The sequence below is a fragment of the Frieseomelitta varia genome, unplaced genomic scaffold (assembly GCF_011392965.1).
Source record: "Frieseomelitta varia isolate USP_RPSP 00005682 unplaced genomic scaffold, Fvar_1.2 scaffold_404, whole genome shotgun sequence".
Classification (NCBI taxonomy): Eukaryota; Metazoa; Arthropoda; class Insecta; order Hymenoptera; family Apidae; genus Frieseomelitta; species Frieseomelitta varia.
This window is the reverse complement of record NW_025110151.1, coordinates 415,894-429,367: the sequence shown is the minus strand read 5'-3', so window position 1 is coordinate 429,367 and position 13,474 is coordinate 415,894. Positions and strand designations below refer to the sequence as shown.

Here is a 13,474-nt window from a genome sequence, read left to right as displayed (position 1 = left end):
AGCATTGAAAATCCTATCCATTCGATACATGGAACACTTTGCCAACGACTCTCTCTCTCTCTCGATTAGCGATTGTAATTGTATCCATGGAAACCATTGTTCAATGAAATTGCAGTTGTCAAAACTAATATAACCCACGCGTGAGATCATCATCCTCGTTGAAAATAACGATTCGATTGTTCAATGGATTGTTCGATTGTTCATTAATTCATGACATCTGTCAAAATGTTACAACTCTTAATTGGCGTCATTGGATCATTGGATATCATTACAATTTAAGACTAAATTGCTTAATTATAGAATCCGACATAACACAATTTATTTATTATTTGATACAAGTTATTTATTAATTATAATATAATGTAATAATATATTACAATTACTACATTTCACAGCATTCCATAATAGATTTGTCTTAGGAAAAAATTATTTTTGTACATAAATCATTTGGTCAACTTGAAAGATTACTCCACTTTGAACTTTGATGGGATTTTTTTTTAATTCTAATTTGTTATAATGTACGTACAACGGAAGAAATAAAAAAATAAGGTTGGTTTAAGCTACAATAAACTTGAAAACAAAATAAAATAAAATAGAGTGTAATTTATTTATTGCTTTAGACAAGAACAATTGTTTATACTCGAACAGAACAAATGGAATGCTAAAAGAGCTGTGGTTCTGGAAAAGAAACTACAAAAAAAATAACACGTGCTTCCCACAGTACATTATAGAACAAAGGAAACAATTTGAAAAACCTTAAATAAGTCTATCGTGTACTCCACCGTGTAGTTCATTTATCTCAGCATCTTTACGTGTACGTATATACATCATGGAGGAACGAAATTCCATGGAATCTTCACCTTCCACTCTAAATTTGTAAAACTGTAATCTACATTTAAGACGCCGCGTAGTTTGTCCAGCTTAATTAAAGCGCGGCCACAATTTACAAGGTGTTACATTATTCGTTCTGTAGCCTTATGTTTTGGTACCCTTTCCCATGATCTCTTCCATCCGGAGGCTGGTACAACGAACGTTCAATAAAACAGAGATCTTAATAGCTGGAAACAATTAACTCGCGTGCTCTAAAAAGCTGGACAACAAGGATCTTCACGATCTTACGATGTTCTAGGAACAAGCGCGGCTCTATTACGCCTTGAATCGCGGACATTAAGCGGCCAATGCGTTTTACGTTTAATTAGCCACCGAGTGAAATGTCTTGCCTGTGCATCATATTGTTAATTAGGGTGACAGCGTAAGGTTGAACAAAAATGCTTTGACCGATGATATTCATGCAACTTCATACTTTTATGAAAATAATAACGATTGAAACTTAAAATTCTCTATTAAATTTCTCAAATTTAATCCACTCTAGCAATTATGGTGTCTAATACTACTTTTTACCGGTTATTGAAAGATTGTCTTGCACAGAATGATAGATCTACAAAGATTAAATTTAGTGAATCAATACTAACCATTTTTTATTCTAAGAAATAGGAGACAGTTTGTTCTGTCTTTTTCTTAAAGAACAAATAATTCAGTATTTTAACAAGTAATCCAGTATTTTAATCGAAACAGTCTAACATTTGAAAATATAGTGTAATATATTTTAACGGAAATAAAAAACAAAAGGAAAAGGAATACTCTAATTTTGCATCTTCAAGGTTTACAGTTAGACCATTGACAGTTCGCATTAATTGAACAATAGCTAGTGGCAACGTTGAACAAATCAGTTCAGCGAGTGAGGAACAGCTGGCTGCCGTGGAAATAATTTATTAATTATTTCGTGGTGATAAATCGCAGCGAAAAAAGGGCATAAATACGAGTGTCCTTTCACTTCGGGAACACCTTGACATTTTGAGCCATGGGATGCGTTGATTTCACGTGGCAGACGATGGAAAGTCGATAACTTATTTCTCGTCTTCTTCAAGTGCACCTTCCATGTCTTTCCTTCCATTTTAATGTAAATTGCGCCAGTCTATCGTTGCTCGATCCATTTCTTCATTTGTTTTCGAACAATAAGTATATCAAGTGTTAGAATCGCTCGGTCCACAATAGAAAATACATGTCGCCATTTTTCCTCGCCACTCTTAACAAATAATTGCATTTTTCTAAATATTCAATTAAGAACTATGTGATTAGTTGAACAGAATAAATTTCTATTATTTTCAGTTATTAAATTTATAGTTAAAGTTAGTCTTCATTGGAACGTTTGATACTATTGGTGTATACCTTGTTAATGAAACAGTATCTGCAATGCTAAATACTATTACTATGTGTAAAGTCTATAAAAATTATTGTAGAATAGAATTCATATGAGAAGATGAATAAATCTATTGAACATTTGATTTCTAACATAGTTGTTACTTTGTCTCAACACAAGAATTATAGTATAAAGCTTATATTAGATTAGACAAGATTTTTATCAATTAAAATACGAGAAATACAAGAAGATGCATGATACAATGAAAATCACAAGCTCTTGCTTATTTTGTGAAAAATCATTCAAAATTCTAAACATGCCACCTCGTAAATATAGAAAATCTTTATAAAAAATTACAAATTGGTTATTTTAATTATTTTAGTAATTCTAGAGAGAATAAATCTCGTAAAAATGCATTATGTGGATATTCATTGATGTTCAAAATATAAAATAACCGTAACTATTTATATCTTGATAGGCTGATAAATCTCGTAAATAATAATAGGCTGAACAAATCTCGTGGAAACGTTCAACGTTCCCTTTATGAATATTACAAATTTCCCTGATGTAAAACAATCACTTTATCTTGTGGGACGTTATCCAACCTAAACTGACGATAAATTTATGAGCTATTAGTGAAACTTTTTACGACGAGAAATAACGAAACCGGTTAAAGCGATTAGCGTACATTAAAAATGACTCAGATCCTTATCAATCAATTAATCCTTTCATTAGTAACAAAAAAGTCGTCCAATTGATTAGTTTATTAATAAGCATTTCCAAAGCTGATCTTGGTTAGTAATAAAATAAAATCACCGTGATCTCATCGCGGATAAAATGAACGAGATCGACCTATCTGCTCGTAAATTTCGCTTCAAGGTGGGATGACATCCGGTTCCAAACACTGTAACTAATGATAACTGAAATTGTTGAATTTATTGTTTTACTCAAATACTAAAAGCGAGTCAAAATTGTTACAGCGAGTGGCTAAATATGAAATGCTTTATTGTAAAATAAAGTTTTCTGTGACGTTGATTCCATTTTAACATAATTAAATAATTTAAATAAATAAGTTGTTCAGAAACTCATTCTTTCTTTCTTACCAAGAATTCACATTAATTTTCGTCTTCTTCGTCTTCTTCAAGAAAATATTAAAGTCATTCAATAACAAGGGTATGTCTTATAATAAACTATAAATATACTAATAAATATAATATACTAATAAATATTAAAGTCATTTGAAACAAGGGTATGCAAATGAAAATTGCAAATTAACGAAAGTTCTCAGCTTTCTTACCAAGGTAATTCGTAGTCATTTCTAATTTCCATAACTTTATTATTAAAAATACGCTGATCTTATTCAACAAAGAGTAGAATTGACGGCTCGGAGACATGCTCGGAGTTACGCGCGAAAATAATGTCACTCTAACTGATCCATCCTGACAACGATCTAAAGAAAATTATTCCTAGTTATTTGCAGAGTGATTTGTAACATATGTACAATAAAATTACTCGAACAAATGGTGATATTATCTCGTTGAAGTCACGCATCAGCTCCTCTGGCGAGATAACTAATGCCGAGGATATAAAAGGGATCGCATTTTCACGTCCATGTTAGGTCGATGCAATATCATGCTCTATCTATCAATTTCTCGTTCTTTAAAGTCGCATAAAAATCACGTATGGGAAAGAGGCTAGACGCGGTGACTTGTGAGACTGTTTGACCTAATCGTGGATAACTAGCGAGGTGAATGTTCCCTTCTACACGGTCCGAGCTTTCCTCCATGTTTCGAGGCGGATCGATTGATAAAAAGTGGCCAGTTCTGTTCGCGAAACAAATTACAAGCAGCCACATGAAAAAGTTCGTTGCTTTATGGAGCTGTTTTAACCCAGTTTACATGCTGTCCGGTCTAACCTCTTAATTGATGAGACGAACGTACTCGAAGGCACGAAATAGAGAGTGTGTATGGCCGTAAAACGATTGATCAATCGCAATAAATGTTCTTGTTAGTTACTGATGACTCGTTTCGCGATTCGTTCTTTTATCTTTCGAATCAATCTTTTGCACACTTATCGAATAATTCCAGATAATTAGCAAGATGTTTCGTCTTTCTCAAATTATGTCTATTACTGTTATTAAGTTCATCGTAAATTTCAGAAATAGGATAGATATTAATTATGACTTTTTTTTTTGTATAATAGCAGTTTTTTTTTTTTTCTTTGGTAATGAATTGACAAATAAATTTTTTTTAAATCATTAGTTGTAGATTGGACAATTTTTCGTCAAATAGAGCAACGAAACATATTTGTATAATAATTTATACTTATAAACATTTTCGATCAATTTCATAAAAAAATAGGAACAATGAAGAAGTGGATCTGTCAGTTGAAATTCAAAATATAATCTTCACATTCGCTTGGGAGAGAATTCTAAAATTTCAAACGAGACAAGAAAGGAGATCAATTTTCTTTAGATCTTCGAATATCTGTTGTACAACGCCTTGAGGAACTCGTTTCACTTCGATATCTTTACCATTTAGCAAACGGAATCTGCAATAAAATACGAAGAGTCATCCTTTCTTCTTTCTTATCTCTATCCTCACAGCTCTTAGTCCTCTGGGTGCGTGGATCGTACACAAGGGAGAGATTATAATCCGAGGTCAAACGTGGCTGCATAGCATGTATGTACGTACATACAGCCATCTTCTCTTCTCTGGTCTCCGTACGAAACGATGAACCAGTTTAAAAAAAAAAACAAAAAATACGTATCAGAGGAATGCGATGCATAACTTGACCACGTGATAATAATCTTCGATCACTAAATTACGATATCGAGCAACCGCGCCGTATAAAGTGTTGAAATACTTTTTATAAACGATATAGCGTGACAGTTCTTCGACACCGAGTTTTTACGGTGAAAGTGATCGGTTGTAAATGATCCCAAGTTTTAAGCGTTCGAATCAAGCGCCGATATAAGATGAGAGAAAGATGAAATAATAAGGAACGGGATACACCTTGGTGGTTTGCTTTGAGATTCTGTTCAGGATCAGAGCATCTATTGATTTAGAAAGGCGATGAAGGAGTATAATTGCGTAAGCAATATTTTAGTACAAAATTTTTTAAATGTTGAGAAATTTACAGATCTGAAAATTTATCTTCGATAAAAGTTAGATACTTTTAGTTTTCGAAGAGCGAGGTTTCATAAAGAGTATGTCAGTTTATACAATTTTTTTTTTAAATTGCGAAAGCGGTAGGTTGCACTGATTGAATCAGTGGGTTAAAAAAGAAACTACATTTTCAAATGTTTTACAGAATATCAGCTTTTAGTTTAATTTCTTTCTTAACCGAATCTTTTAACGAAACAGGGATTTCAGCTCCTTGTAACAATTATAGAGAATAATGACGGTACTTAATTAAATCGAGATCATAACTGTCTTCAAATCTTGAAAATTTAGAAAGAAATAAATGAAGGATCATTACGCCTTGCGTGAAATTTTCCAATGATTTTATTTTTCGTTATATCTGTAAATCATTTATTACTTGTATACCAGACTAAATATTTCACTCGAGTCTATTAATATACCAAGTGGTTCCAATTTTCGAAAATAATTTTCCATTAGTAAGAGGAATTTTATTACTTCATAAATAAATGAATATATTGAAAGATCGAGAGCAATGTATATTGAAATATATATTAGAATTAATATATATTAAAATATATTAATTATCTAATATATATTAGAACATATTAAAAAGAGATTAATTCAAAGCTGTTGTAAACAAATACGTAATAGTTAGAACTTAGTATCCGAACATCAACGAGAGTCACTATGTCCGTGATGTCCGAACATCGAATAAGAATCACGAAATATTTTAAATAAATACAAAATTGAAACATAACGAAATAGAGTAGCTAGCGAAGAATGATCGATGAGCCGACAGATCCGAAGCCAGCTTTTCCCAGGCTTGTTCTCGTTCACGTAAAGCTCTAATTATCATCATCGATTCGCGAGGAAGACGGGGTTCGAATTTTTCAATCTGGAACTGGTCGGTCGAGTTCTATCGAGTTTTCTCTTTTCGATCGTCGAGTTCAGCGGGTCGGCGCGCGATACCTAAAGGTGAAACGAATGCGCGGCGGCCATCGCGGCACGCGGCGTATTTCGCAGAGATAAATGAACAGATCCCCGAGCCCCGAGCATAGCGAGCGTGTGCCATTTGACGATCGGATCACGAACCACGGCGCGAGAACATCGACCTTAAAAACGGCCACTGAAGGAACGCCGCGTCGGCCACACGGTGACTCATCGATCTGCTCGCGTGCTAAGAGGAATCGTAATTAATTTCCAGGAGGATTACCGCGATGCTTTCGCAAAACAGCTCCGAGATATCTCTCCCGTCCGAGATAACTCTCCGCTTCCTTGTACCTCTCGCGGTGAATGTGTCTTATTTACATGTTCGAATTAGTCGAGTCATCGTGATCATTGCAGAGCGTAGAACGTATGTAGACTGTCTAACTCTTGGTTCAAGAATTATCAGATATAATTCAGTTGGGGATATTTCTTTTTTTTTTTTTTTTTTTTTTTTTTTTCGTTTCGTGAGAGGAATGTACCTAGGAGGGTTTACGTATGGCTCTTAGTTGAACGCCAAGGGCCTCGGGCTGCTTAGGCCTTCTCTTCTAGTAAAATGCTTAATTAGATTCAACGTACGTTCCTACGCGTATTCTGAATATCATTATCGTATTTGTAAAATCGGCGGAGTTGCAGCAAATTTTGTTGACCAACTGATCCTTTCTCTTTCGAAGATATATTCAAATGAAACGTTAATTAATTTCAATGCAGTACGATTTACATTTGTAATGTAAATTCAGTTTGTTAATTAGCCGCAAGTAGAATCTAATTTACCAAAGGTTAGCCGGTTTTTATTAACTCTATAGCTATTGTTAAATTTATCATAATAAATTAGAAGAATGAAATCTTTGAACAGTACGACACATAATGCTGAAATTAATCAGCGCAGGACATGAGTTTTCATTACTATATGTATTATTACGTAAACATTAAATGAATAATACAAAATAACGAAAGATATTACTGTTTTATGCAATGAGAACCTCAGAAGACTATAACCAAAATTCATTAATATATTACATAGTCCGGATTATGTTAATAATATTAAAAATGTGTAGAGCCTCTCTCATTTGAACCACTACGTTTCTAATTCTAAGTATAATCTTAATCTAATTCGAAATTCGTTATAACTAGAACAAAATATCTGTTAGCAGATGGATTTTTAGTTATTAATGGATATTTTGTTCTGATAATGTAATAATCGAAAAGGGGAGCTCCACTCTAAAGAAGGAATAAAAGGATAAAAAATGAATTTTTTTAAAAATAAATAAGTAAAATTTATTTTGTACCTTTTGTATCAGAGTTAATTAATTTATTTTAATAATTTTAATTATCTCGAAAGGAAATGATCTAAATATATATATATTTTTTTTAAATAAAAAAAATAAATATATATTTAAAAATTAAATGTTTGTTGTATATTTATTATCTAAATTTTTGTTTAAGTAAATTTAATTTATATATAGTAATAATTAATTAAATATTATTATTTAATTAATTTTATTATATATAAATTAAATTTATGAGATAAACTATAAATTTATTTATATAATATTGTAATTTTATTTTTTAAATTATGATTTTAGTATTAATTAATAATAAAAAATATATCACAGATAGTCTTATACTTTAGTAGATATAGTTGAATAATTGAACTCTTCTTACATTCGATAATACGATTCCTTAAGAATTATTAGATACAATTTAAAGATTATTTCACGAGAACCGTATCTCGCAATCAGAGAGTTCCTCCTGGAGATTTCGTTTATTCTTCGAAGTGAAAGTGTTAGCAATGCACAATGATTTTATTCTCCCGAAGTTAATAAACTATGATTACACGCTGAACTATGCGCTCGAATAATTGTACGTACCGTGAAAAAATATCGGTGCATTAATTAATGTATTCCTGTTCCTTTCACCGATTGTACAATCGTCGAAAACATTTCGATGCATCCGTATCTACTCTGTTTTTTCTGTTTTACACATCACGGACGTATGAAAGTAAATTTTTTTCTTTTTAAAGTAACGAACGAAGAACTGACTTTCGACGAATGTGTCTTCCCTTTTCTCTTTCCATGCGCAATATAGTCAGAAGGAAAGGAAGCCGTTAAGAACAATTGTTAAAGTAATTCAGTCTATCGTTTACGTTTTATATAATAACGCGAAACTCTAGCCCAGACGGCTGGCGTTCGTTTCTCAATTTCATCCGTGACTGAAATTTATCGATCTTCTCTAATTATACATTTACTTTAAAGCGCCAATCTAACGGGAATCTAACTGGCAGTCATTATATCACGGCAATTAGGAATATCATTGAATAAGACGTATTCGAAGGGTGATGTTCAACGTCAGAAAATTCACAATCGTCCAATGATTAATAACCATTAGCTGCCCGAACGATAGCCGATAGAACGAATCTCGGTGAAAGCCGGACAAATAAACAATGTATCGTATCGTACGTTCTTCTATTCATACCGATACGTGAATATGTATATATGTATATATCGCGAATATGTATATATCGCTATGTGCCTACATCACCGATGTGCGTATAGATTTTTTTTTTTTTTTTTCGTTCCTTCTCGTAGGAATATATGATCACTTCGATCCGAGCGCGTCTATGAACAAATATTAGCTCGCCCGTTGTCGGAACGTTTATCAAACATTTACATTTGAGGTCCGATGTGGAGTACGTTAGGAATTGTAAGACGCTGGCACGAACTGGTCTGACCATGGAATTTAACGATTGTAGGCTGTCCGAGCTCCTCGAATTTCGAATTGCCGAAAGGCTATTAAGACACTTTTATATTTCTAGGAACGTAAAACTCACTGTTCAAATGATGGACACGTGAACCACTTCGAATTCCAGGTTGGTAAAATATTATTTCTATCAGATTACTGTGCTTCTAAAGGGAAATCGACCTATTCGAGCGTCGAACATCGGTTAAGTCTGGTAGAAATTTTATCTTATTGTTCTAAATCGGGTTAATTAAAGTCTTTTGAACATCTGTAAGGATTGTATTTTCTTTTTTTTTTTTTTTGCAAATGAAAGTATGATGTTAGAAATATTTGAGACTGTTATAAATATTAGAGACTGCAGAAAGATCAATATTAATTAAAAATAAAAATAGTAAATAGTGGGATAGTCGTTGATAATCAAAGCAGTGATGTGACTAAAAATCTCCATTTAGAAAAAGAGTTTTTTCTTGTATACAAAATATCTATTCTTGAAGAACTATACATATATATGTATACATGTTTATTGTTAGAAATGAAAAATGCAAGAACTAAACCCTAAACTCAATAAAACTTTGCTTATATGAACGTATTGAGAGAAAATAGTTTATAAAAATTGGAGCTCGTATAATAACAATCCATTGATTCTCTTTTCTACTAATGATTTTTCGTTCATGTATAATAGGAATTCAAGTCTAAATAAGTAAGTTCAACAAGAATTCATTTAATCTAGTGTTTGACTAAAATTTGTTTCAAATAAATGGAGTTTTAGCATAAATGAAAATATAATTTGACGAATATCGCATTGAAGCTTCACGTCTCAATAGTTTTTTTTTGTCGAAAAAAGTTAAATAAAATTTACCGTATAAATTTATATACAAATTTATTTACGAAAATCTATTTTTGATACTTAGAGATTCACATACATCTAAAAATTTAAAAAGAGATCATCCTTCCATTTTAACTTGTTCAGAAAGTACCAATGACACGTAGAAATCCACATACTTTTATTAGATTTCAAATATTTAGAGGAAAAGAAGAATTTTTAACCTTTTCATCGACAATAATTTATTAATTTATTTACTAAGTCAAAATTATAAAAAAAAACAATAACGATGTTATACTCATTTATTGGAAGACATAAATAGATCAAAATAAAAAGTTATGAAAAAGTTTACTGTTATAATATACAATTATCATATTAAATGTATCATTATTTATATTTATTCGCTTAATATTCTTTATGCTAATTGTATACAGACTTTGAAAGTGCTTTCATTGTATGTATTTATACGTTCATTCTCGCGAATAAGAAATATTGTCAATATTTCACAAGTTTAACCAACAAATTAATTAAAATCCACGACACGTCCGGCATCCCATTTCTTTTCCCCGTTATTAAAATATTAAAAATTTGACACGTGTGTTGAAAAATCGATTATATAAAACGTTAGACTTATATTTCAAATAATTTCATTACATATATTCTCAGATTTCTAAACAAATGTACACATCTAAATCAAACATTCAAAATTCTTACCGGATTTATTACTGATTAATTCGTACTTGTCCCCATTTGGATCCAGTAGATTTTCATTTTGCTGTTCGTTGAACATTTCCACAAAATATAGCCTTGAGAGTCCCGTAAACGTTGCCTGACTCTCTCACAACGGAACATTTCTCAATGAAGTGGGATCCTCGAGTCTGCTATAAATTACAGTAAGTAGTATCTCGTTGTGTTCTAACGTTTAACGGAGCTTTCAGCAAATATGGGAGCGCGCATAGACCTCCTCCTGTCTTGTGTTTAAAGGCCTGCTGATTCCCTCCTGTGTGTATACGCAAGTAGCCACCATTCCGAAGCTTCCGCGGCACTCGTGAGAGAGTGGAACAGCTATCTTCGAAGTGATACGATCTCTTGACTGAGACTAGCCAGCAGAGATCTCTCGGCTCGCCGTTGAAGAGGAAGTACGTAAGTTGTAGTTACAGTATACGCTTCCGATGATGCACGAGAAAGACAACAGAGCTGTCTTTCTCGGACTGTGGATAATACAATCGAGAATCCACTTGCAAAGAGCTAGTCATTCTAATTACAATCTTAATTGCACCAGTGATTCATTAGATTTTTCAGGGGACCTCTTATCCAGGAGATCGTGGAGCGTTGTTGACCCTGGCTAGAAAGTTTTCTGTGTCCGATGACTTTGCAAGACGACACCAGGAAATAAAAGTAGTCGAAATCTCAGATTGCCAGTAGAATCTTCTTTTTTTCTTGTTTGGTGAAAAATAAAAAACGTTAAACGAACAGATAGAGCAAAAAGTAAGAGAAAGTATTAGAACCAGGAAATTTCGAAGGATATTTTTGTGGAGATTGATGAATGTTTCATCGAGAAATTAATAAATTGGAATTAGTTAACATTTTTCTATGAGACGGAATATATTATATTAATATGTTATTTATATAAAATGTTACAGTAAAATAAAAATGCAACGAATTTTTCGCATTATTCACATTTGTTCGTTTGTGTTACTTTTGTCGGTAATATTCACGTTATTTCAGTCGTTTTAAAATATTTGTACGAATAGAAATCCGCTAATGTAGCGATCGATGTATTTAATCACGTCATTCCAGCGCAAGAGGTTAAGGATTTCAAGAATAGAAATTTCTCAGGGGTACCGAAATCAAAGTACAACCTCGATCTTTTGATTACTTCAGTTCACCGTTCTCAGGCTCGATTTTATTGTCGTATATTTTTTACACAGTAAATATACATCATGCTCGTATTTATATTACATTATACACCACACATTCGTGCAAAAGGATACTCTCTCTCACGACAGCGAACAGAGATAAACAATTTTTTATACTCCCTCTCTTCCTCAACTGTGAATTAATTCCACGAACGTAATTCGTTTTGCGACTGTAAAAGTCAGAGAGAAGAAAAGTACGCCAAAAAGAAGAAGGAGAAAAAGAGGGATTCAGGATTGACGTAATGATTTGCGGGCTGAATCAGATACGTCCTACCGTAAAACGACAATTTCTAGGAAAAGGCGGCCGTTCGTACTGTTATGGTAGCTCTCGGATTACCAACTGACAGTGCTACTTTCAAATGAATCCAATACTTTCTACCGTTCGATTACCGATTTGCGGGCACCGGCAACCCGATCGATTTATCCATCGGATTGCCTGGCCGTGTGCATTATCGTTTCAACCGTTTATCTAAAAAACGCAGCAGCCGGGCAAAAAGCATCTCTGACGCAAACGATGAATTCTCCACGTCAGTCCTGCAGAACGTGTAAATTTCGCGTTATCAGCTTGTCAGCTACGTAGCCGCCGCATCACGTGGCTAATTTCATCGCGTGACCTCGTCAGATGCTCGATTCGTCACGTGGATTTACTTCGTTCCCGACTAACGATCGGTAAGAGCACCGCATTAACGATCAAAGAGATACCCTCTTTAAATATGTACTCGACGCTCGTGCGGACGGATTTGATTGATGTAATCCTTGCTCTCGCTAGGTCCCCATTCCGTTCCCTTCTAACCCGTTGCTCTTCGAGATCGGCGTCAATATGCTCAATTCCTGGTCGGAATTCGGCGGCGTTAGCGTGTCCGTAGGTGTTCTCGAGATCGTTCTCGCTTGTACGATCTTCGACGTGTCGTTCACGGTGCCCTCCGACTGCGAGTCCTTCCCCTCCGACGGATTGTTAACGGTACACTTCTTGAAGTGCGTTCTCATGTTGCTGCTTTGCGAGAATCTCAATCCACAATTCGGGCAGGAGTACGGTTTGGTGCCGGTGTGGTAATTCAAATGAGTCTTCAGATGATGCTTCTTCGTGAACGCCTTCGAGCACAGCGTGCACTGGTAAGGCTTTAATCCGGAATGTAATCTCGTGTGCAACGTCATGTTCGATCTGTCGGCGAAAGCTTTCTGGCAAACCTGGCACTGATACGGCCGTTCCCCCGAATGAGTTCTAAGATGCTGCTTCAGCAGCATCTTCCTGGAAAACGCTTTCCCGCACTGTTCGCACTGGTGCGGCTTCACGCCGGTGTGGATCCGCACGTGCATGTTGTAGGCGACCCGCTGATTGAAACTCTTGCCGCATTCCGCGCAGCCGTACTCCTTCCGGTTACGGTGGATCTTCATATGAGAGCTCAGATAGCCGCGGTCGTTGAAGTACTTGCCGCATTCTGGACAGGTGGCCGCGAATTCCCTCGTGCCCTCGTGGACGCTACGGTGGTACTTGTAATTTCGCAACTGGGAGAATTGCTTGCCGCAGTCGGTGCAACGAAACGGCTTCTCCCCTGAGTGCGTTCTAACGTGCACCTAAATTCGCAATTAGAGAAAGGGAAATGAGTGAGTTTTTGCCAGTCGTATCTTTTTCTTTTTTTTTTTTTTTTTTTTTTTTTTTTTTTTT

The 13,474-nt window shown here is 34.4% G+C and overlaps 1 protein-coding gene and 1 long non-coding RNA gene across 6 annotated transcripts in view; both read right to left on the bottom strand.

Moving 5' to 3' along the window:
- Positions 1-10,644: 10,644 nt before the first annotated feature.
- LOC122531518 lies at positions 10,645-10,972 on the bottom strand. Its single transcript, XR_006307295.1, has 2 exons — positions 10,851-10,972; positions 10,645-10,767 (listed from the first exon to the last, which is right to left on the bottom strand). It is a non-coding gene; the product is annotated as an uncharacterized LOC122531518 (long non-coding RNA).
- Positions 10,973-11,758: 786 nt separating this feature from the next.
- Positions 11,759-13,474, bottom strand: part of LOC122531515 (zinc finger protein 239-like) — a 42,136-nt gene continuing 40,420 nt past the window's right edge. For all 5 annotated transcript variants that reach the window (XM_043659515.1, XM_043659512.1, XM_043659510.1 and 2 more), the window contains one exon: positions 11,759-13,383. In XM_043659515.1, the coding sequence (XP_043515450.1) occupies positions 12,574-13,383 (810 nt within the window). In that variant the 3' untranslated portion in view covers positions 11,759-12,573. The remainder of the gene's footprint in view (positions 13,384-13,474) is intronic.